The sequence below is a fragment of the Marmota flaviventris genome, chromosome 18, assembly GCF_047511675.1.
Source record: "Marmota flaviventris isolate mMarFla1 chromosome 18, mMarFla1.hap1, whole genome shotgun sequence".
Lineage (NCBI taxonomy): Eukaryota > Metazoa > Chordata > Mammalia > Rodentia > Sciuridae > Marmota > Marmota flaviventris.
The window spans coordinates 5,814,782-5,838,728 of NC_092515.1; the positions used below are offsets into that span (position 1 = coordinate 5,814,782).

A 23,947-nucleotide genomic window follows, 5' to 3' on the forward strand; every position below is an offset into this window, starting at 1 on the left:
TCCATGGCAGCCTTAGCAACTTAGCAAGACTCTCAGCAACTTAGAGGGAACTTGTCTCAAAAATTAAAAAGCTGGAGATGTAACTCAGTGGTAAAGCACCCTTACACCCAATCCCAGTACCAACAGGAAAAAAAGGGAAAAAAAATGACTCCAATCAATCTTCTTCAGGGAGGTCTTAACTTGTCAGGCATATGGCCTGGACCCCCCACTCAGCAGCCAGCCCCTATCTTCCTAGATTGGGATGGTCTGTCACCTCAACAGCCTGGCAGCCTGAAGAGGCTGCTGGTCTGTCTACTGAATTAGATTCAGAGGCTGGTGTTAATGAGGACCGTGAAAGCTCACCCCCTCTCTACCTATACTTAAGGGTTGGCTTGTTCTCGTATTTTCTTGTTTTTGTTTTTAGTTTTTATTAAATAAAAGGAGCAGAGGAAGAGGGGGACCTATGGTCTTCAGGGCTGTGAAGTTATGGGCCCTCCCCTTCCCTCCCTCTGTTCAAGGTGCATTGAGCAGTAGAGGTGTAAGCTGGGTGGGAAGGGCAGCTGGGAAAGGTTGGAGGTCGGGACCAGTGACCATCACCCTTCCTGGAAGACTCAGTGGGAAGGGAGGGACCACAAGGGTGCTTCAGGTCACAGGTGAAACCATAGGCCTGCCCTGGCCCCTTTCCACCCCAGGAAGAAGAGAGTGATAGCGTCCATCTGTTGGAGGGTGGTCAGGCAAGGTTGTGGACCAGGATGACCAGCCCCTTACTCATGGACGTCCCAGATCTCAGACAGCAAAGGTGGCAACTTCTTGTCCTGGAGTCGCAGGGCAAAGACCTGCTCCGAGTGGACGGAGCTCAGCGTGCGTAGGCTCACAAGCTTCATCAGCATGCGTGGGAAGCGAAGCTGGTCCTGCAGGCCGACAGGAGGGAGGTGGCTGCTGGCAGGGCCCCTGCCTGCAAGGAGGGCCTCCCTTCTCCAATTAGCCAGGAGAGCCAGGGTAGGGAGCAACCAGGCATAGTACAGGCCCCACCCAGGGCTGGGGAAGCTGTCCTTTGTGAAAGGATAGAAGCCTGAGGACAGCTCTGATGACCAGACAGTGCCTGGAGCTCAGAACATCACAGTGGGGCAGGCAGAGTCCGGGCTCAGACTAGGAAGCAAGACCCTAGCCCCAGAGTGACGCTTTGTGGGCATGGACTCCCCTCCCACCCCAGGGGGCCACAGGCTCTAGGTGGCTCCAGGACCTAGTACCTGTGGCCTCTTGATGCGAGTGTAGGAGAGCAGAGCCTCCACATAGGGCTGCTGCAGGGCCTCCACGCGGCTTGGCTCCTGCACATTGGGTCGGTCAGCAGAGAAGATGTTAATGGCAATGAGGAGTGCATACTCTGCATCGTCCAGGCCCAGGCGCCGCATGGCCCGTGAGAACTCGAAGATGGGATTGATGAACTCCACTTGCAAGCCTGTGGGGAGAGGGCCACCTGATCAGCTCTCAGGCCTAAAACCAGGGTCCAGACCCCGGTCCCCATGCCCAGCCAGTAAGTGAGGGGATCAGCAGTGATCAACGTCCTGTCATTTCTACACCTGTCCTGTGCAGCTCCTCCCTGTTTTCACAGACTCTGTCCTTGCCTGCACAAGAGCAGAGGGTATTTAACCCAAGTAGTGTTCTGCCAGTCCCTGCATGGTTCCACTGCTCTGGAGGTCAATTCCAAACTCATTTGAAACTGATGTGTTCATTTATTCATCCAACATTATTGAGCATCTTTTTGGGCCAGGCCCAAGGGTAAAGCTGTTCTTAAGATAAAGTCCTGGGGGGGGGCTGAGGTTGTGGCTCAGCGGTAGAGCACTCACCTAGCACATGTGAGGCGCTGGGTTCGATCCTCAGTACCACATAACAATAAATAAAATAAAGATATTGTGTCCAACTACAACCAAAAAAATATTAAAAGAAAAAAAAAAGATTAAAGTCCCAGGCTGGGGTTGTGGCTCAGTGGTAGAGTGCTTGCCTAACATGCATGAGGCTCTGAGTTCGATCCTCAGCACCACATAAATGTAAAATAAAGATATTGTGTCTACCTAAAACTAATAAATAAATATTAAAAAAAGAGAGACAAAGTTCCAATTCTTGTAGGACTCTGGGGTTGAAGGAACAGATGACAAACATATTAATAAATACCCAGCTTATCAAAAGGTGATGAAAAAAAAAAAAGGTGATGAACTTTTGGAATAATGTACAGCAGAGTAATTAGGACAGTTGAAATCTGTTTACATCTTACATGTGGTGGACAGGAAAGGCCCCACTGCAGGAGAACATTTGAGCAATGACCCAAGGAGGTGAGGGAGCAAGTTCCAAGACTATGTGAGTGTCGTGGGCAGGGCGACCAACTATCTGTATCCAGGCCACAAGACTGTGTGTGTTCAAACTGGGCAGATCCTGGGCAAACCTGAACAAGTGGGTCACCTGGTTCCAGGGGAGAGAACAGCAAATGGAAAGGCCCTGAGGCTGGAGCATGTTTGATGGGTTCAAATAAGAGTGAGAAGGTCAGGGATCCAGGGGGAGAGGGCAGAAGCTAAGGGCAACAGCTGAGAGCAGAGAGGAAAAAGCCAAGTCTTGAAGGGCCTTGTTGGCCACAGTGAGAAGTCTGACTTTTCTCCCAGGAAGACAGGAGCCATGAAAGATTGTGAGCAGAATAGGTAGGAGTTGACTTGGGTGTTGACAGGATCTTTTGAACTGCTTAAGAATAGACCCATTAGGAGGGTAGAGGCAGGAAACCCAGTGAGGGGCCCTTTAAGTGTTCCAGGGAGCCGTCCATGAGTGGTAGCAGAGGAGGGGATGGGAAGTGGTGGGATTCCTGACCTCCTCTCCAGCCTCAGCTCTATCACATCTCCTCGTAGTTCCTTAAAACCATCCAGCTCTTTCCCACCTCAGGGCTTTACACATGCCAATCCCCCTACAGCAAACACTCTTCTTCTCCCAAACAATGCCTCTTACTCCCCAGGCCTCGACTCAAACACAATTTCTCCAGGAGCCCCTGCCTAGGTCATGCCCAAGTACGTGCTCTTGGAGCACAGGATGTCCAGGCTGTCCTACACACCAAGGGAAGCTTTGTTTTTGTGATGGGCTGGATTGAGCAGCCTGCCTCCCACTGAGACAGGTTTGGAGGGAGGTGCCTCTTCCTGATTCCCACTAAGATGCTCTATGTGTTGGCAGAGACTCCTTCCATACAGGGCTCACTAAACACACTCTCATCTTGCTCTCACGTTGGCTCCATGCTCAGCACACTTTGGAGGCTCAAACAAGAATGAGAAGCTGAGGTCCCCTAGCCAGTGGGCGCCAACCTCCCTTCATCCCGGCCCCCTTGGCAACCTGCACGGTGGAAGTCATCCTTGCTGTAGGTGAAGTCCTTCAGGAAGGTGATGCACTCTGTCTCGTGGTTGTAGCGCCGGGCCGTCTCTAGCAGCATGATCTGGGGGCAGCAGGGGGAGGGCATCAAGGGGGTCCCACAACCCTTCAGCTGTTGTCCCTCCCACCCAACCTGAATGGGAGTCCAATCTGGCAAGGATCACCCTCCTGTGCCATGACAGCACACAAGTGGCAGGTGGGACCCTCTGAGTGCTCTGCCTCCAAGCTTCAGCTTCAGCCTGTGCTGCTCCACTCTGGGATACTCTCTCCCCTAGTGGCTATAAGGGCCAGGGGCAGAAGTTCTGTCTGTTTTGTTCATTGCCATATGCCACAACTTAGGATCGAGCTTCAGATACTGTAGACTCGTTTCCTATTCACTATCTACGATTTGGATCAAATGTCAGTTCCTCTGAAAAACCTTCCGGGCGTGTATCCTCCAAAGCTGGCCTCTCCAGTGCAGCCATTGACTGCTCTCTACCTCAGCTGCCTCTCTGCTCTCTCCTTGGCTTATGGAGGCTCTGGATATCTAATTTAAAATTCAGATGATCCTCCGTGGAATGCCATCCCCACAAGGGTAAGGACTAGCCTTGTTCTTCACTCTGCCCCCAGCATCTGTCCTGGAGCTGTCCCTGAGGTTCCTGTGGGCAGGAGCAAGAGTGGTCTGGTGGTTACCTCAATGGTGGATGCCTTCAAGAGGGCAATCTGGTCCTCACGGCCCAGCTGTAGGAAGCCAGGCACCTGCTTGGCAAAGTCCACGATCTCCTGCACTGAGATGATGGCCAATTCCGTGAAGTGGGCAAAGCGCTGCTGGCGGGCATCTCGGGACTGGGGGTCTGCACCCAGGGGCCAAGGCTGGGATATAGAACAGCAGGGTCACTCCCAGGAATCCTGCACTGAGGGACCCTCCTTTAAAGAGTCCCGCCCTCTGAAGCCTCATACCCCCCACATCCTGGCCCCAGCCCTGCTGGCTCTCCCCACTGGGCCTGTCACTGCTCGAGGCTGTGGAAAGGGCAGTACCGTGACTTTGGGCTGGTCAGAGAAGGAGCGTTTGTTGCACTGCAGCTGGGCCGCCACCAGTTGTTGGATCATTAGTTCCTGAGCCGCTGTTAACTGGACACCCTCGCCTTCCCCTGAGCCCTGGCCACCTGCCTCAGACCCTCCAGGGGACGCCCCAGGCCCAGAGGCTGAGCTGCTGCTGCCACCTGGCTCCACAAGTGACTGCTGCTGCTGCTGCTGCTGCTGCTGTTGTTTCTGAATCTTCTTCTTCCGGATCTGTTCCTCAGAGAGGACACCTGTGGGGGACATGGGCCTCAGCAGAGGCTCCAGGCCTGGGCAGGGGCAGGCTGTACCACCCTTCCCTGGCACTCACACTGCTCCCGCATCCCTGCCTCCTTGCACTTGCGCAGCCGGCACTGCTGGCACTTGCGCCGCATGAAAGCGTCCATCTGGCAGGTTCCACCACCCCGGCAGGCATAGCGCCCAGCCCCACCGTGGACCACACTACGCCGGAAGAAGCCCTTGCAGCCTTCACAACTGAGCACATTGTAGTGGAAGCCAGAGGCCTTGTCCCCGCACACTCGGCAAAGTTCATGGCCCAGCATCTTCGGAGCAGGGCCCTTCTTCCTCTTGCGCTCCGGCTCCTCCTCTGGCTCTAGGATGACTGGGATGGGCAGACAAAGGCCATGAGAGAGAGCCACAAAGAGAAACAGCTGCCAGAGGGTCAGGCCCATGAGAGATCCCAAGGCGAAGAACCAGAGGACGAAGGGTGAGAGGAGATGTGCACACCCAGAGGGGCTGCAATGCAGAGGGAAAGACGTCCAAGTCAGTAGACCCCCAAGAAGGAATCAAAGTAGGAGGCATTAAGGAGAAACGGAAGGAAAAAGAAAAAGAAACGGGCCTCCCATCTCCCCATCCTTGTTTCTCCCTTTCTAGATCCCTCCATGAGCCCCACACCAACTTCCAGACCCCTATCCCTATCTCACCTTCTATGAAGGCGGAGCTGGCCCCATCAGTGCCTAGGGCTTCAGGGTTCAAACCCTCTGGCCACAGCTCAGGGCCCTCCTCCTTTATAGTGGGTGAAGAAGAGGAGGTGCTGGGCTGAGGAGGGCCATTTCCTGGGAAAGGGAGGAAACAGAAGGAGGGACATTGAGCTTCTATTGCCAGTGTATGATGGGGAATAAATGGGGAAGTCTCACTCACCAGGCACGGGGCTGTCCAGGGAACTTGTGGTGGGGGAGGACATGGTGGGGTCACGGAGCAGCCTACAGAATATGGAAGGGTTGAGAGCTTTCTGAGGCCAGGGACAGGCAGGTCAGACCAGTTGTCCTGATGGGGGTGCTCCTCTTTCACCTCCGGCAGAATTTTTTTAAAAACGACTACACAAAGACTCCACTCTCAGCCCTAGCCCTACTTTTTCTTTCTTTCTTTTTTCTCTTTTTTGGTGCGGGAATGGAACCCAGAGCCCCCACGTGTTAGGCAAGGGTTCTACCACTGACTCACACCCTCAATTCTTTTAATTTTTTCAATATGAGACACAGTCTCACTAAGTTACCCATGCTGGCCTTGAACTTGCCACCCTCCAGCTTCAGCCTCCCTAGTTGCTGGGATTACAAACTCGGGCCACCTCACGGGGCTCTCTCCCCACCCATTTAAACAATGCCCGCCCCCTTCTGCTCCATGCCAGCCTTCACCCTCAAGTCCCGCCCCTTCTCCAGGTCCCACCCACCAGCTCCAAGAAACAACCCTTCTTAAATCAAGCTCTGTCCTCAAGTCCTCCCTCCACCAAGTTTCACACCATCTACTTTTACTAGGCTCCACCGCACTTCTGCTGAGAGCGCCCCCAATCTCTCATCCGGATCCCATCTCCTGTTATGCCCCGCCCCATCTTTTCCTCCTAGGTCCCGCCCACTCCTCCCAGGGCCGACCCTCATTCCTCCCACCATGGAACGTGCCTGCCTTAGAACTCCGCCCCCACCCCCAGCTTCAGATCCCGCCCATCTCCTCTCTCCATGCCTCGCCCCCACACCTCGCTCCAAGTCCCGCCCCTCTCCGAGCACCAGGGGAAGGCGGGGCTCATGGCTGCGCGCAGGGGTCTTGTGGGCGGTCTTTCGCGGGGTCTCCTACTCTGTTGTTCTGGAAACAGCCAGGGGAGGCGCCAGCTACAGAAGAGAGGGACGTAAAGGAGAGAGCGAGGCTGAGTGGAGTGGCGCGGACCACCCAGGAGTCTCTGGCCGGGCTTCTCCCGCGCCTCCCCACTCTTGGGAACACTTGCCTCCGTCCCCTTGCTCTGCTTCTCTTTCTCCTCCTCCTCAGCCCCTAACAGACGACCGCTACTGGGTCCCCTCAAAAGTAACTTCGGGGCGTTGGGTGTGTAGCTCAGAGGCACAGCACTTGCCTAGCATGCGCGAAGCCCTGGGTTCGATCCCCAACACCGCAAGAAAAAATAGGAGGAAAAGTAACTTCGCCACTTCTTCCGGCAACCCCGCCGAGCGTCACCTCCGGAAAGGGGCGGAGAGCCAAAGGTGACGGACTTCCGGTCCCCTTAGGACCCGCCTGGAATCCATTGCCCCGCACGGAAGTCATATGCTCACCGGAAGTGTTCCCTACCGGGTAGCTCCACTGGAGTCACGAAAAAGAGTTCCGGAAAGTTCCGTTCAATGTTGAGCAAGAGGGGCGCAGGTGACCCCCAAATCTTCCGGGTCCGCGCTCTGGGGCCTTGTTCCACCCATGCGCTTCCGTCGGCCGGCGCCCAAAGACTTAATGGACATAAATCTCCCCAGCAATGACTGCCTCTCGCACAAGATTTATTCGAAGACTGTTTGCCTTTTTTTTGCTTATTACATGCTTTTCTGATATTGTGGGTGTGGTGTATGTTAGTTTTAAATAAGTTAAATCACAAACATAGATCCAGAAAATATATATATAGTGCGGGATATGAAATCCAAGGCCTCATTCATGCTGTGCGAGCGCTCTACCACTGAGCTTGCACCTGAAAACATTTTGGAAAAAAAAAAAAAAAAAACCCTGTTGATTGAAACCTTCAAAAATAAGAAATATGGTCTCCACTACCCAAAATGGTAAAAATAAATAGCTCTTTAAGAAAATTCAGAGGGGCTGGGATTGTGGCTCAGCGGTAGAGCGCGTGCCTAGCACGGGCGGGACCCGGGTTCGATCCTCGGCACCACATAAAAATAAAGGCATTGTGTTGTGTTCATCTACGCCTAAAAAATAAATAAAAAGAAAATTCACATAGAAGATGAAATTGCTCCAAAGATTTTTTTGCTCACTGATAATCGATTTTTAGCATATCAGTTTATCAAGCATATATGATACTTTTTAATTGTTATAATTTTTGTGGTGCCGAGAATTGAACTCACCAGGCCTCACTCAAGCTAGGCAAGGCCTCTAGCACTCTGCTGCACTCCACCATGAATGTTTTTTCAGTTTATTTATTTATTTTTTTTAAGAAAAAACAATGTGTAATGCATGCTCTTCTTCAACTTGCATTGTTCATTCAGACTGGCCTTTGTAGCTATGGAAATTTCCATCCAAGAACATCATAAATAAAATGTGGTTAATGTGAGCATCCAGATCTGGCAGAACCTGGTGTCTCTGTCACCTCCTTGCTCTTCCATGGTTAAGCCAGGATACTAGAACTGACCTGATTGTATTGTTCTTGTAATTACTTGAGGTTAAAGGGATGAAGAGACCTGGGCTCAAATTAGTCTGACATGTTGGAGCTTTGTTTATTCCTATGGGGGTTAAAGTTCTTTCTAACTTAACACTCTTAGAAAAGTGCAAAAGGCTGATAGGGACTTAATATGAATCACTGTACCACACTTTTGGGGTGAGTCACATGAGGCTCAGTATCCACTGACCTGATTGTAAAATGGGGGAAATTGTATGTTGTGAAGAGTGTAAGAGCTCAGCAAACCCTGCATCTGGCATTTGTAAACATCCAGTCAGTAGCAGTGTTGCCTGAATCTAGTTGTGGACCAGTGTTTTCATTTGTAACTGATTCAATACCCACACCCATTTAGGTAACAGCTTTATTGAGCTATAACTCACACTCTATAATTCACCCATTTCAGTAAAATTCATTTTTTAGTATATTCACAGAGTTCTGCAACCATTACCATCAACAAATTTATTTATTTTTATTTTGGTTATTGACTGGTTGGCTGATTCTATTGTCTTCTGGCCTGGTGGTGGTCCTGTTGCCTCTTTCATTATTCTGCAAACACACAGAAAGCCTGCAGGCCTCAGAGCTCCCTATGAACCACTGCATCAGGCTGGTTCTTCTTTAGCTATCATTATCTTTTATTTAAATGAAACAGTAGCTACCAATCTTGTTACATAATACAACAGTAACTAAAGAGTGTTAAACCAATGCAGAAACTATTGTTGACAGGAATATTCACTAATGACATAACAGAAATGTTGTAATGTTTCAGCAAGCTGACTCCTTGACTCTTTATTTAGAAATTCAGAGCTGTAATTGGCTTTAAAAACGTCTAACTTCAACTTCCTTATTTTATTTATATTTGCAGTGCTGGGGATCAAACTGAGGGCTCATACATGCGAGGCAAGTTCCCCCAGTGATCATCATGAATGATTTTAGAATATTTTTTTTGCTACCCCCACAAAGAAACCCCACAGGCATTAGACGCTACCTACAATTTTCTCATCCCACCTGCAGCCCTAGGCAACCATTAACCAACCTTTCATCTCTATGACATTTCCATATTCTGGGCATTTCCTATAAACAGTATCTAGACTGTTCTTCTTTGTGAGGTTATCTTTCACTTATGTTTTCAAGATTCATCTATGTTGTAGCATGTATGAGTGCTTCATTACTATTTATGGTTGAATGATATTCTATTGTATGGATATACCATTGTTTATCCATTGGTCAAAAATTTGTCCATGAATATTTTTAGCAGCATTATAAGCCAAGAATAAAAACAACCCAAATATATGTAGATTCATAGGCCTGTATCATGAAGTACCCACAAGTAGCTCAGAGGGTTAGTGAACTATTATTTGACTTTCTGCCAGTGGCGCTAGGCCAGAAAGGGCAAAGTGACCCAAGTGCACAGGCACATGCCCTCAATTTTCACACAGTGCTATTTCCAAGTAGGGAGGCTACTTGTCCCTCTGAGGTTTTGTACCACTGGAAATTCCCACCCCTTAACCTAACAAAAGCCCCAAGCCTCATCATTTTGGCACATTTGGGTCCCTAACCTCTCTCTGCCCACCCCTTTCTGAGCTGCACCTCCTTTCCTCTCACCTCTTCCTGGCTTACTGTAATTCCTATCTCTGCCTTGCTGTGCTTCTGCTTTTGTCCTGCACATATTGTCTAATCTTAGGCATTATACCGATTAGTATTTGGGTTGTTTTTATTCTTGGCTATAATGCTGCTACAGATATTCATGGACAAATTTTTGTGTAGGCATGTTTTCACTTCTCTTGGGTTTGTACTTTGGTGTGGGACTGTTGGGTTATTTGGTACTCTATGTTTAGCCTTTTGAGGAACTGTCAAAATGCATGCATCATTTATATTCTTATCATTTGAAATCTTAAATTTCTCCACTTTTTTTTTTTTTAAAGAGATGAGGTCAGCCGGGTTTCTATTCTCGCGACTAAAAGGCTCAGGGGTCACTCCAAACTGGGCTGACTGGGGTGTGCAAAATAACCACACAAGAGACACAAATACCTTTTTCTTTGGGGTCACTGTGATGGCTCCTCTGACCTTAAGGGTCCGCGGGAAGAGAGAGAGCTAGAGCAAGTGGTGACCCCTTTTATTGAGGAGAAGCTATTCAAATGAGGCAAGGGGTCAGGTTTCAGGGGGCTGAGTCTATCTTTTATGATGTCCACTGTCAGCAGGTTGACTGACACCTGGGTAGGCCACACCCAAGGGCACAGTAAGAGGAGGGGACATACACAAGGCACTTCCATGGAAGATTCTATCCTAAACAGGGCAAGGGGTTATATTACAAAGGAACAGGTGAGCATAGCTTCACCCATGGGGCTGTAGGAAGACACATCCATGCACGAGACACCAACTCTCACACCCAAGAAGGGTGGGGAAAGCTCTGCCACATTTCTGTGACTGAGTGCCTCAGCACCCAGTCGGGGAGTGTGACCCAGTCACGTGCAATGTTGGTCTCCCACAGAGGTCTTTTTGCTCTGTTGCCCAGTCTGACCTGAAACTCCTGGATTCTAGTGATCCTTCTGCCTTAGCCTCCCAGTTAGCTGTGACTATAGGTGCTGACCAGTATTCCTGGCTCCTATTTTCTCCACATTTTTTTTTTTTTTTTTTTTTTTTAGTACTGGGGATTGAACCCTGGGGTACTTAACCACTGAGTTACATTCCCAGCCCTTTTTATTGATTTATTTATTTATTTTAAAATTTTGAGACAGGGTATCAGTAAAGGGCCCAGGCTGACCTCAAATTTGCAAATTTATAAATTTGTGATCCTCTTACCTCAGCTTCTGGGATTATAGGTCTGGGCCCGCACAGGTAACCCAGCTGGTTACCTTTTTTGTGTTAAGATTGAGACAGAAAGAATTTCATTACCATGCTAATTGAACTAGCCTGTTTGGGAAATTTGTGTCTTTAATGCTGATTTCTCTGAACAGTTTAGTTTCATCTTGGCACTAGTGACTCCATTTTTTTAAAAATTTTATCTTTATTTATTTATTTTTATGTGGTATTGGGATCCAACCCAGGGCCTCGCCCATGCTAGGCGAGCACTCTACTGCTGAGCCACAATCCCAGCCAGAGTGACTCCATTTTGATTCTTAGTCTGTTGGGAGTTTAAAAGAATGACCTCCTGGGGCTGGGGTTGGGGCTCAGTGGTAGAGTGCTTGCCTAGCACAAGTGAAACATTGGGTTCAATCCCCAGCACCCATATTAAAAAAAAAAAAAAAGAATGACCTCCTGTAACTTTTATTTAATGTATATAATTCTGTGGTTGGCATAGAGATAAGAAGGCAAGGGAGAAGGGGGAGGCAAGAGGGAGTAGCTGTCAAAGGGCTCCTGGCCTGTAGTTGACCCAGGAGAGTCAATACCCAACATACCACCAAGTGAGGACATACATTCCTCCCTCCCCTTGAGTGGCTGGGGCTATGAAAGAAATCCATCTTAGGAAGGTGGGCAGTCTACTCAGAGCTACCAAATGTCAATACCAGACTCCCCAGCATTCCACCAAAGGGGCCATCACTTTTCTCTGTAGATTCATAGGCCCGTATCATGAAGGACCCGCAAGTAGCTCAGAGGGTTAGTGGACTATTATTTGACTTTCTGCCAGTGGCGCTAGGCCAGAAAGGGCAAAGTGACCCAAGTGCATAGGCACATGTTCTCAATTTTCACACAGTGCTATTTCCAAGTAGGGAAGGTACCTGTCCCTCTGAGGTTTTGCACCACTGGAAATTCCCAACCCCTAACCTAACAAAAGTCCCAAGCCTCATCATTCTGGCACATTTGGGTCCCTAACCTCTCTCTGCCCACCCCTTTCTGAGCTGCACCTCCTTTCCTCTCACCTCTTCCTGGCTTACTGTAATTCCTATTTCTGCCTTGCTGTGCTTCTGCTTTTATCCTGACAGATTGTCTAATCTTAGGCATTATACCGAAGGACCAAAAGTCGTCACCCTGCAGTCCACTCAAACTCCAGTAACAGTTATTATTCTGAAATGGAATTCTGAGATAATGTAACCCACCTATGTGTACAACAATAAAAGACCATCTTATTTCACCAACTGTAACACAAAAGATGAATAGGTGAAAACTCATTTGTAATAAAATGATAACTCCTCCAATATAGGTAACAAGATAATGTGGCAGCCAGATCCTCCCTGGAGATGCAGAATCACTGGGAATTTAACAACTGCATTGCAGTCTCCTCAGGTGTGCTGTGTCATCAGCTCAACCTCCTCAGGCAGCGTTGCCCTAGGTGACATGATTTTTTTTTTTCCCAAAAATGCAGCTAAATAAAATCATCAACAACATAAATTATATGAAAAATTCTGCGATGTCCTCAATTTAACTATAAGGACCATAGGATAGTGGTGGTGGGAGAGAGATAAGGGATGTTAACCAATTTCTGGCAAAATCAACAAAAAGACTGGTTCACATTTCTGAACTTATGTTGAAACATTGACTTAAATCCCTTCAAGAGGCTGAAGTGTGGCTCAGTGGTGGAGCACTTGCCTAGCGTGAGAAAGGCCCTGGGCTCCATCCGCATCAAGGCAAACAAACAAACAAAAAAGAAATCAGAGAGGGAACAGCAGTTCTGATCAAGTGTCCTTCCAGACTAGAGGTGTCCTATGCTGGCTGAGCACTCACCAAAGGCGTCCCTTACCCTGGAACTACAACTCCCAGCGGATCGTGCAGCTAGATGTGGTCACGTGGTTGATGCCAGCCAATGGGACTGCTGCAAAAGTAAACGGGCAGAGAGGGAAACGAGGTGTCTGCACGAATTCCTAAGTGTTCCTGAGTTCAGTTCCGACGCGCCTGAGCTCCCCTGTCATCCCCGCTACTCGAGAGCCTGAGGCAGGAGGGTCGTAAATTCAAGGCCAGACTGCACAATTTAGTGAGACCCACTCTCGAATTAAAATAAAAAGGGCCAGGGGTGGTAGAACTTGCCTAGCATGCATGGAGGCCCCCAGTACCCGGAGAACAAAACAAAAAAATAATCCGGTTCAAACCCCCACTGAGTGCACTAGGGCCGGCTGGGGCATCTTTGAAATATGGAAGATAATCCCTTTCACAAAAATTAGACGATTAAATAAAATACTGGATTGAGAAAACTCCCAAGGTTTTCCCTAGTCCCACCCTGAGTCCCCGGAACGGATTGTGATTTTGAAGATTCAACAAAGTCAGGTGCCTTCGCTTGAGAGCCTCTTGGTCTGGTGGTGGAGGCCGACGTGGGCAGGAGATGCTAAGGGACGAGACAGGAGGTAATGTGGGTCCCTTTTAGCGGGGCTGTGTTCAGAAGGGCAATTTCTTCCCGTCGGCTTGGACAGTCAGGAAGGAAGTGAAAGACCCCAGCCCAATAACTTTAGGCCCAGTAATAAATCACCAGGGCTTGCTTCCGCACCTGCACAGACGTCAGATGTATTTTTCAGAAAATCAGTTAAGTGTAACCGATTAAAAGGGAAAAACAGGATGGTTGGGAAAGAGCAGAAGAATAGATTCCAGGGCATGCCTGACTAAACAGGGGCTAATAAGCAGGAATAGAAAAAAAAACAGAGTGTTCATATGTAACTGTCATATGGTGTAATTCCAGGAACATAAAATGAAAAATAACTTTACCCTTTAGGTAACCTGTATGTTGGGTTCAAAATAACCAATAAGAAACCTGTTGCTTACCGCGCGCGCGAAACCTGCTCCTTGACCCTATAAAAAATTCTGTACCCCAAAGCCCGGTGTGCCAGTTCACCGAAGCTCCGGCTGAGGTTTCGCTGGGCACCCGCAGGCGCCTGTGTATCAATAAATCGCCTCTTGCTTTTGCAGCCAGTGCCTCGTGCGTCTTTCTTGGACAGGGAATCGGTGGGTCTTTCATTTGGCGAGCCAGCCAGGAGAACTCCTGTAACCCCGTCCGGATCCCTGCCCGAGGAACACCCGATAACCACTGGGAGGTAAGCTGGCCAGTTCGTGTCATTTTGTGTCTCTCTCTGTCTGGTTGTTATCTTGTTATCTGTTCATGCGCAGCGTCTGTACGATTACGCGTAATTGCTCTGTATTCTGGGCAGCTTGAGAAGGAGTTGACGAACTCGGACTTCTCCCCTGCCACCCTGGGAGACGTCCCAGGGGCTCAGGGAGGCCCATCTTGGGGGGCCTCCAATGTTCTGTAGAGTACATTGTACTCGTGGGTGACGGAGGTGACGGTATCCCTCCTCTCCCTAATCCGTCAGGTACGTTCGGTTTGTGCTCGAGCCGCGCAGCGTTCTCTGTGTCCAGTCTGATATTTGTGTCTGTCTTCTTGCCTTTGCACTTTCTCACTCCATCTAAGACTAACATGGGAAAATCTATAACAACTTTAACATCTCGCTTTGACTTTTCTCAAAGCCCTGTCCTCATTATTAAATTAGTGTTAATTGGCTTTAGAGATGGGAACCAAATTTTCAGTCACAAATTTTGACACTCTCAAGGGGACTTTTAAGGAATCCCCAATCTGCTTTCTTGGGGAAGCCTAGCACTCGAAACAACTGCAAGCAGAGGATGGACTTTTTGGGAGCTGGCTACTAAAAAGTTAGGAAAAAAAAAAAAAATGCCTAATGCCTAAGGTCAAACCAAACTGGAGGAACTGATCCTATGGGTGAAAGATGGGATTAAGGGACTCCCAGCAGCTGCCAGAGCCATTTAGCTCTGGGGAGTTCCCTGGGTCCTTGTCTACATCTTAAGGATTACGCCACCTCTGTTTACTTAAAAAGAAGGGACACTGAATGCAGTAAAGCCAGTCACACTGAGACCCTTGATTTTACACCTATAGTTGCCCCTACATGAAAACATCTGGTCCACTCAATGGGAAAGTCTATGGTGCCACTGATGGGAGTCATAATTAAATGAAAGTTCAAAACCTGGAGAGATATTTTCTTATCTGGTTGTCTGATTGTTTCTTAGGGATAATCTAGGTTAAATGTGTGTCTAAAAAATAATAATAATAATAATTTTTTATTGTAACAATCTGGTATCTGAATGGGTTTCTAAAGCATTGCACTATCTTGCAGTTAAAAGTTGGGTTTAAGCAATTGTTTAGTTTGATTTCAGATGGTTCATGCCAAAAAAAAAAAAAAACTTAAATACTTGGGATAAAAAAATAAATTTAAAGAGTTTCAATTTTGAACTGGGTAGCCTGAAAAGAAATTAAAATGTTGGTCTGGCTCATAAAAATGACATTAGATAAAATACCAATAGTCTTAGAAATTTTCAAAGCTTAATTTCAGATATATATGGTAATGTGTGGGCAAATTTAATATAACTCAATGCTACTTTAGAAACTTCAGAACAAGCAAAGTGGCTTAGAGGTACTAAAGAAATTTCTTCTGATGGTAGAGATCCTATTTCCAGTTCTATGTGAACAAGTTTTTCTAGTGTAAAAAGATATAAAATTTTAAATTTTGAAAATTGCTTCTTAAATTTGTATCATAATTTTCAACATCTAAACCTGGAAATATAACTTAAGGTTAAAATGTCTTAGGCCTAAAGTGTCTGCTCAAAATAGCAGTTTTTTTCCCTGCTCCTTCCAGACCTTGGTCAGGGCTTAAACTGATATGCAAACAGAAGCAGCTTGGAGCTCAGGCCCAAGGAAAAAAAAAAAAGGGGGGGGGGGGATAAAAGTGTCTTTTTACCTGAACTCAAACTAGACCAAACCAAGAAGTAAATTGTATGGTATTTACTAACTACTGGCCAGTCATCTTTTTTAGGATTCTTGTTTTTTTTCTTAGATTCTGTATTTTTTTTGAGCTCGTGATTCTGATCCTGCAGACCTAGGTTAATGTTTTTCTGATCAGTAAAGTTTTTTTTAAAAAAAAAAAAACAAAAAACATTGCAATGGAGATTTCATCTGCGAAAAGCTACGAGGCCTTTATTATTGTTATGTGTGCACACTCTTGTTATGTGTTGTATGTCGGTATGTCTGTATGTGTGTATGTCCATATATCCTGCAGTGATATAACAATTGACAGATGAGGAGCGCTCATAAAAAAAAAAAAAATTAAAAATAGATCCAAATATCTTTAATTCACGTGATTCAAACGGTTCAATTTAGATTGGGTAAACAGATAAAAGTAAAAATGTCCTCAAAATTAAGCTTATAAGTTTCTCTAGGTGTTCAAAAAGGCCCTAATAAAATGTTAACTCTGCTTAAATTTAAAAGTTTACAAGTATTGTTTCAAAATGTGAACAAAAGGAGGTTTATGTAATTATGGTGTTATTAATGTGTTCATATCTTCCAGGTATACAAGTCTGTAAGGTAGAAGCTTCAAAAGAACATTATATCAAGCTGGTGTTCTAAAGTTGTATGGTAATTTTAGGCTTCAAAAAAACATGTTAGAGATTCAATTATATCATTTGTGTTCTAAACTGAACTTGTTATCAATAAGATATGTACGGTTCCATGTTACTTTCTACTCTGAGGGTCTGAGAGCCTAATCTGTGTAAAGGTTTTATTGCAAAACACAAAAGTACATTACAACTTTTCTATAAGAGGTTAAAAGCTTTCAGCCTTTAATTCATGTTTTAGGTGTGATATTAAACTTGAACAACAATTTATGTAAACTTTGTAAAATGATCAGCTTCAGAACTATAGTACTTGAGATTTATAAAGAGCCCTGCCTTACTTGAGATAAGGCTCTGTCCCATCTCACTACATGTGAAAGTGGCTATGAAAAAGTAAGCCAGATTTCAGTACAGTTAAAGTTGTGTCCCAAAATAGGTTTGTGCCAAGATTACTAGGATCTCAAATAGGAAATTATGATGTACAACCCTGCTAGAATTCAAGGTAGCTATTATATAAGCTAAATATGTTTTTACCCTAGTTAGTTTTGTTTTGTAGTTTGCTTATAGATGGTTTAAGGATTGCCTGTTAATGTTTTAAAGAGGTATTGCTTTAAGAACACAACCTGGGTCAACATAAGATAAGGAGTTATCACCTACAGGATAGAGAGATAGACATTAAAGCCCAGTGCTCTTAATATAAGGCTGTTGACTTATTTGCTGGATGTTTAAGATCAAGGTTTTAAAATTAGTTAAATTAAAAGTGCCAAGAAAACCAATATTCGGCTCTTGCCCTCTGAGTCAGTCTAAATCAGGGAATAGGGGACTTCTTCAAAGGGCTCAGCAACTCTAGGCCACATAACCTCCTGAGCAGGGAGATTAATGAGACCAGTGGAGGACAGAAAGCCAATCGGTGCATTTGCTGTAAAGAGGAGGGTCATTAGAAAAGGGAGACATCCCTGATGCTTCTGAGGGAAGCCATATGGTCAAGCAAGGCCTGGACCCATCCTAGCGCAAATGGCACTAGCAGAACTGAAAAGCTGCTATGAAGTTCCCGAGGACTCCCAGGATAACTCAGCTGACTGTAAACAATAGATAGAAACAAAAGTCAGTTTGACTTGCTTCATCTTAAACACTTAGCAAAGACAGTCAAAGCCAAAGCACAGCTGTTCCTGGACATCTTAAATGATAATAATAGTTAAATGTAACTTCCATAAATAAGTAGACTGGAGGCTACAAAAGAGATTCTTAGACAGAAATGCCTGATAACTGTCAAAGGGACTGCTAGAGTAGTTTTAGTCTAAGGCCTTTATTTCTAGCCAACGCAGGTAGGCTTGATGTTTGCTAATATGGTTATCCAGCCCTAAGTAGCAGAATTAAAGATTTCTCTATTAGACACAGAGGTTATACTAGTAAAAGGATTTTGCAGGATCAGATGGCATTAAATTATTAAACTATATCTTAAAGAAAAAGACATCTGTAACCCTACATGTTAGTTGTTGTGTTGACATCCCTGACATTTCTGACAATGTGACAAATATCCTTAAAGATTTACCTGCTCAGATGGAAGCCATGTTCTCAGCAACTTTTTCATGGAAACAATATCCTAGCTCCTAGTTCCTGGTACTGCCTGATGGAAAACATTGTTAATCTTTGTCTTGGCCATTATACTCATTGGCATATTTCTGTGCTGTGGCATTTATTACTGCATCAATATGGTTCCAGTACTAATAAGTTCTTGTTTCTCTTATAGACCACCCATCACTCAAATGGCCCTCCAGCCTATTACTTCTCAATTAGACTTTCATCATGGACCACTCGATAGACCCGATATTTTTAAGGGGGACTCCAAACTGCTTGCCCCACGCCGTCCCTTTTCAGCCTGAAGAAGCCAGAAAGATTCTCTTCGTCCCCCTTCCTCACAGCAGTAAGGAGTTCCCAAATTAAAAAAAAAAAAAATGAAGCCAGATTTAAAGTTAGGAAGTCAGTGTAGTTAGATAAATCGGGGGTCTAATATCAAGTGACCAAGTCTATCACTGCCTTAGAAAAATCTGTCTCTTCCCTCGCAGAAGTCGTACTACAAAATAGGAGGGGATTAGATCTGTTATTCCTTAGGGAAGGTGGTCTCTATATGATTTTAAAGAAACAATGTTGTTTTTACGCTGACCATACAGGGGTAGTCCAGGAAACTATGAAAAAAGTCACTGAAAGGTTGGCAAAAAGGCAAAAAGAATTTGAAGCACAACAAGGATGGTTTAAACAAATCCCCATGGTTAACTACTTTGCTATCCACCATAGCGGGACCTTTAGTTATTCTGCTAATAATCCTAACGTTTGGACCCTGCATACTCAATAGATTGGTGCAATTCATGAGAGAGAGACTTTCTATAATCCAAACTATGGTTCTAACTCAACAGTACCAGTTGCTTAAACAACAAACAGAGTCACACACAAGCTTAATCCAAGAACCTGAGCAAGCAGAACAATGGATATAAGATTCTATCCATGATAAAGAAAAAGGGGGGAATGAAAGACCCCAGCCCAATAACTTTAGGCCCAGTAATAAATCACCAGGGCTTGCTTCCGCACCTGCACAGACGTCAGATGTATTTTTCAGAAAATCAGTTAAGTGTAACCGATTAAAAGGGAAAAACAGGATGGTTGGGAAAGAGCAGAAGAATAGATTCCAGGGCATGCCTGACTAAACAGGGGCTAATAAGCAGGAATAGAAAAAAAACAGAGTGTTCATATGTAACTGTCATATGGTGTAATTCCAGGAACATAAAATGAAAAATAACTTTACCCTTTAGGTAACCTGTATGTTGGGTTCAAAATAACCAATAAGAAACCTGTTGCTTACCGCGCGCGCGAAACCTGCTCCTTGACCCTATAAAAAATTCTGTACCCCAAAGCCCGGTGTGCCAGTTCACCGAAGCTCCGGCTGAGGTTTCGCTGGGCACCCGCAGGCGCCTGTGTATCAATAAATCACCTCTTGCTTTTGCAGCCAGTGCCTCGTGCGTCTTTCTTGGACAGGGAATCGGTGGGTCTTTCAGAAGCATCTGTTCTGTTTGTACCATTGGTGGAGACAGTGAGCGAGGCGGCATTCCAGGCCGTGGAACAAAGGGCCAAAGCAGGGGATCTGGAAAGAGCATGGTGTGTGTTCCAGTTCGGTTAACAAAAGTTGCAGCGGAGGTTGGAGTAAGTGTGTGTGTGTGTGTGTGTGTGTGTGTGTGTGTGTGTGGTGTTTACCTGGGAAAATAGGTCCCCACTACCACCGTGTGGCCATTTGGGGATTTGCAGGCAAGGTTTCTCAAACTAGAAAGTCAGAACAGGGATGCTGCAGACAGCGTGGTCGCTGTTGTGGTGGTGGGGGTGAGCTAAGGGCCTCTAGATGGAGGGTTCTGGATGCTGAAACAAAGAGAGATGGATGGTGAGGGTTATTATAGAAACTCTGCCTGTGTGTTTACTGTGTCAGAGAAATCCCCCATCGCTAGGCCATTTTAGTTTTATTTGAGATAGGAACTCTCTAAATTGCTACTGCAGGTTTGAACTCACGATCCTCCTGCCTCAGCCTCCTGAGCTGCTAGGATTAAGGTGCACACCACCACACGGATTTTTCCCTCCATTTTGCTCCCCTCCTTTCATGTCCTCTTGTCCTTCCAGCAGAGAGTGTATGATCAACCGCCATCATCACATCTTGCACACTCTAAACTTGACTCCCCCAGTTACACTTGCCTGGCGAAACCCTCACTCCAGCTCACCCAGCTGAGCACAGTGGGCACCTTCAGACACATAACTGCAGGTGGCAAGTGAACACTCAGAGCCCTTCTCCATTGCCTAAGAAACCAGTCCTCACTTTCTTTCCCAGCCTCCAACAGTTCTCCTTCTCCTTCTCTTAAGTTTCACTTCTTCTTTTGTGGGGTGGTGGGGGTGGGGAGTAGGGGTGGGGAACAGAAGCAATCAGGAAGACACTCCGCAGATCACTACTGGCTCATGGGCAAAATATACTTACATCATTGTCCCTCCCATGACCATGATGCCCCTCCCCCCCACATAAGCACTGACCCCTTCTTTTCTCCCTAGGCAGTCTCCCCTCCCATGTTTTCCTCTCTCTGCACCATTATTTATGCAACTCGTTAGTTTTTGTCCCTTTAGATGTCACTATAGACATTAGAATGCTACACTTCCTCATGGTGCTGCTGAGAGTGATTCCAGAGACCTGGAGGTCCTGGGTCCTCCTCTGCCTGGGTACTCCTCTTACGTAATTGAAGATTTCTTTCCTCCAGGGTCCAACTCTGGGACTTTCCCTCTGTAGCATCTCAAAGGAAACCCAAGTTTAAGAGTTGTCTTGGGCTGGGGAAGTAGCTCAGGGGAGTATGCTTGAGCCCTTGGTTCAATCCCTAAGAGGAGAAGGTGAAAAGAGAGGAGGAGAAGGAGGAGGAGTAGAGGAAGAAGAGGAGAAGGAGAAGCAAGAGGAAGAGGATGAGGAAGAAGGGGAGGAGGGGGAAGAGGCAGATGAAGAGGAGACTAGTGAGGGGCACCACCTACTACTGCCTCAGAGGGAGGTGAATGTTGGCATCCCACAGACCCAGAGAGGGACACGACTAAGCATACAAAGTGTTCATTTAATTTATTTGACACCCTTTATTGGTTGCAATGGGAAATGGAGAGAGGAAACAATGGCCCAGCTCCCTGCTGTCCCCAAGCTGGTCATCTTTTTAATATTCACTATTCTGATGAGAGTGTGTTGGTGTCATAGTTTTCTTTTTTCTTTCCTCTTCCTCCTCCTCCTTCCCCTTCTTCCCCTCCTCCTTCCCCTTCTCTTCCTGAGTTTGGGATGAAACCCAGGGCCTCACACATGCTAGGCTGGCATTCTGCTACTGAGCTACAGCCCAGCTCCGCACTATAGTTTTAACATGCATACCCTTGATGAGATATGACCATAGGTGTTCAGTATTGACCTGACCCAATCATTACATCATCATACAAAGCCAGGTGTTAGGAGAGCGGGCAGGGGGCAAAGAGTCAATTGCCCAGTTTTCACAGTGGGAAGGCAAAGAATAATGTCGAAAATAGACAAATCAAGACACAGTATTAGCCAGGCATGGTGGCGCATGCCTGTAATCCCAGCAGCTTGGGAGGCTGAGGCAGGAGGATTTCGAGTTCAAAGCCAGCCTCAGCAATTTAGTCAGGTGCTAAGCAACTCGGTGAGACCCTGTCTCTAAATAAAATACAAAATAGGACTGGGGATGTGGTTCGAGTGCCCCTACATTCAATCCCTGGTTAAAAAAAGAAAAGAAAAAAGAATAAAATAATTAAAGAGTAAGAAAGAATAAAAAGGCTGACAGCATTAGTAATCAGGAAATGGGCGTTTCAATAAAGAAGAAAAAAACATTCTTTTTACACCATCTGACAGCAGGTAGCATTGTACGGATGTGGGCGGGTGGTGTTGCTCTGGGCCTAGGCCCTGTAGTGGGAAGTACCAACCCTTAGACCATTATACCAGCTCTGGGAAGCAATCTAGCAATAGCTGTCAAAATCTAGAACTCACATGTGGTCTCTGCCTGAGGGATTATGGTTTTAGAGACTGATGTGTGGATACTATTAAAGGTATGCACAGAAAATATAGCTAATGTTTATAACTAAAAAGGAAGAGCAATAAATAGATTGGTTATATAAATAGTTTTTTTTTTATACTCTGAGATACAATGTAGCTATTTAAAAGAAGGTTTGCCCCTTTGCAACAAATGGTACTGATATCTGGAATTTATTTTGGAATCAAGAAAATGAGGAGCTGGGGTTATGTTATGGCTCAGTGGTAGAGTACTCGCCTTGCACATGCAAGGCCCTGGGTTCAAATCTCAGCACCACATATAAATAAATCAAATAAAGTTATAAAAAAAGAATTTAAAAAAGAAAGAATGAAAGAAAAATGAGCCTGGCACGTTGCTGCACGCCTGTCATCCCAGTCACTCTGGAGGCTGAGACAGGAGGATTGCACGTTTGAATCCAGCATCAGTAACTTAGGGAGACCCTGTCTCAAAAAAAAAAAATTAAAGGGCTGGGGATGTAACTCAGTGGTAAAATGCCCCTGGGTTCAATCCCCAGTACCAGAAATAAATAAGATTTGTGAATTTTATCATAGGTAAATTGTATCTTATTCTTTCTTTTCTTGTCTGTACTGGTACTCGGTCTGAAGCCAGGGTGCTTGACCACTGAGCTCCATGCTAGACGCCCTCCAGTTCTCTCCTTCCTCCCTTTCCTTTTTTTTTCTTTTTTCTTTTTGAGACAGCACCTCACTAGGTTGCTAAGGCCAGTGTCCAAAAGTTTAAGTTATATAGTTAAATGGGAAAATAAGATGCAGATCAACTAGCAAAATCTATTTTTATTTACTTAAAAAAAAAGAGATGTGTCTGCTGATATTGACAGGCAAATCTAATCGAGTGAACCAAAAAATCTGATATATATATATTTTTTGTTTTTGTAATACTTGTAATTACAAAAAATTACTCTGGAGACTGAGGCAGGAGAATCACAAGTTGGACACCAGCCTCAGCAACTTAGTGAGATCCTGTCTCAAAGTAAAAAAAAAAAAAAAAAAAAAAAATTAAAAAAAAAAATCGGGCAGGGGATGTAAGTTTGTAGTAAAGCACCCTTAGGTCAATACCTGGATCCTCTTTCTTGGGTCCCCAGATCTCTAAATAGCAGCAGGCACGTGCACACACACACACACACACACACAGAGAGAGAGAGAGAGAGAGAGAGAGAGAGAGAGTCGGAGAGAATTTTTCAGTAATGTTTGTGGTTACAGGCTCATTGGGTTTCTCTTTTCTTTTTTTTTTTTTTAATGCAGATTCTTTTTCTTTTTTCTTTTTGGTATCAGGGTACGCTCTGCCACTGAGCCACATTCGTAGCCCAATTTTGTATTTTATTTAGAGACAGGGTCTCACTGAGTTGCTTAGCGCCCAGCTACATTGCTGAGGCTGGCTTTGATCCTCCTGTCTCAGCCTCCGGAGCTGCTGGGATTACAGGCGTGCGCCACCTCGCCAGGCAAAATGCAGATTCTTTAGGGCCCCCATCTCGGGCCTCCTTATCCAAAATTTCTAAGGACAACCAGGAATCTGCATTTTCACTTGATTTCTCACGTTTGTTAAAATTTGCGATGCTTAATCAAGGAAAGGGGAGGGCTACATGGAGGGACGGAGACAATTCCTGCGAATTATTTTAAAACTTTTCTAATGGTGGTGCCACTACCACTTGTGTACGTGTGTGCATCCGTGTGTTTCTATGTTTTCCGAACACAACAAGAGTCCGGGCTCCTAGCCCCCAGCGGCGCGTGCCTGTTGTCCAAGCTGGGCGGAGGTTGAGGTAGGAGGCTCCCTTGAATCCAGGAATTGGAGGCCAACTGGGTGACACAGAGATCACGTTTCAAGCAGAAACATGCACACACGACCACCCTCAACAACAGCTCCAACAAAAGTCAGGGGTCCCGAGACACAGGCGGAGCGTCACGTGGGAAGCCGGTGTCTAATCTGAAGCCCTCTCGGTTCCCCCAGAACCTTCGCAAAC

General features: G+C 46.0%; 1 protein-coding gene, 1 long non-coding RNA gene and 1 other non-coding gene across 5 annotated transcripts; 2 read left to right on the plus strand and 1 right to left on the minus strand.

Annotated features, from left to right (window-relative positions):
* Positions 1-382: 382 nt before the first annotated feature.
* Nr1h2 (nuclear receptor subfamily 1 group H member 2) lies at positions 383-6,883 on the minus strand. Of its 2 annotated transcripts, none has more exons than XM_071605122.1 (10): positions 6,773-6,883; positions 6,404-6,536; positions 5,578-5,639; positions 5,361-5,492; positions 4,748-5,038; positions 4,396-4,670; positions 4,051-4,230; positions 3,343-3,442; positions 1,230-1,438; positions 383-890 (listed from the first exon to the last, which is right to left on the minus strand). In XM_071605122.1, the coding sequence occupies exons 3-10, from the start codon at positions 5,618-5,620 to the stop codon at positions 744-746; spliced, it is 1,377 nt and encodes a 458-aa protein (XP_071461223.1). In that variant the 5' UTR covers positions 5,621-5,639; positions 6,404-6,536; positions 6,773-6,883; the 3' UTR covers positions 383-743. The 2 variants fall into 2 exon arrangements, with proteins under 2 accessions (XP_071461223.1, XP_027776137.2); XM_027920336.2 differs by having other exon boundaries at positions 6,650-6,883.
* Positions 1,951-2,023, plus strand: Trnav-aac (transfer RNA valine (anticodon AAC)). The gene has a single exon. It is a non-coding gene; the product is annotated as a tRNA-Val (tRNA).
* Positions 6,884-13,417: 6,534 nt separating the features above from the next.
* On the plus strand, positions 13,418-19,381 carry LOC139702634 (uncharacterized). 2 transcript variants are annotated; one of them, XR_011705206.1, is made up of 3 exons: positions 13,418-14,019; positions 16,339-16,406; positions 18,132-19,381. It is a non-coding gene; the product is annotated as an uncharacterized lncRNA (long non-coding RNA). The 2 variants fall into 2 exon arrangements; XR_011705205.1 differs by lacking the exon at positions 16,339-16,406.
* The last annotated feature ends 4,566 nt before the right edge of the window (positions 19,382-23,947 follow it).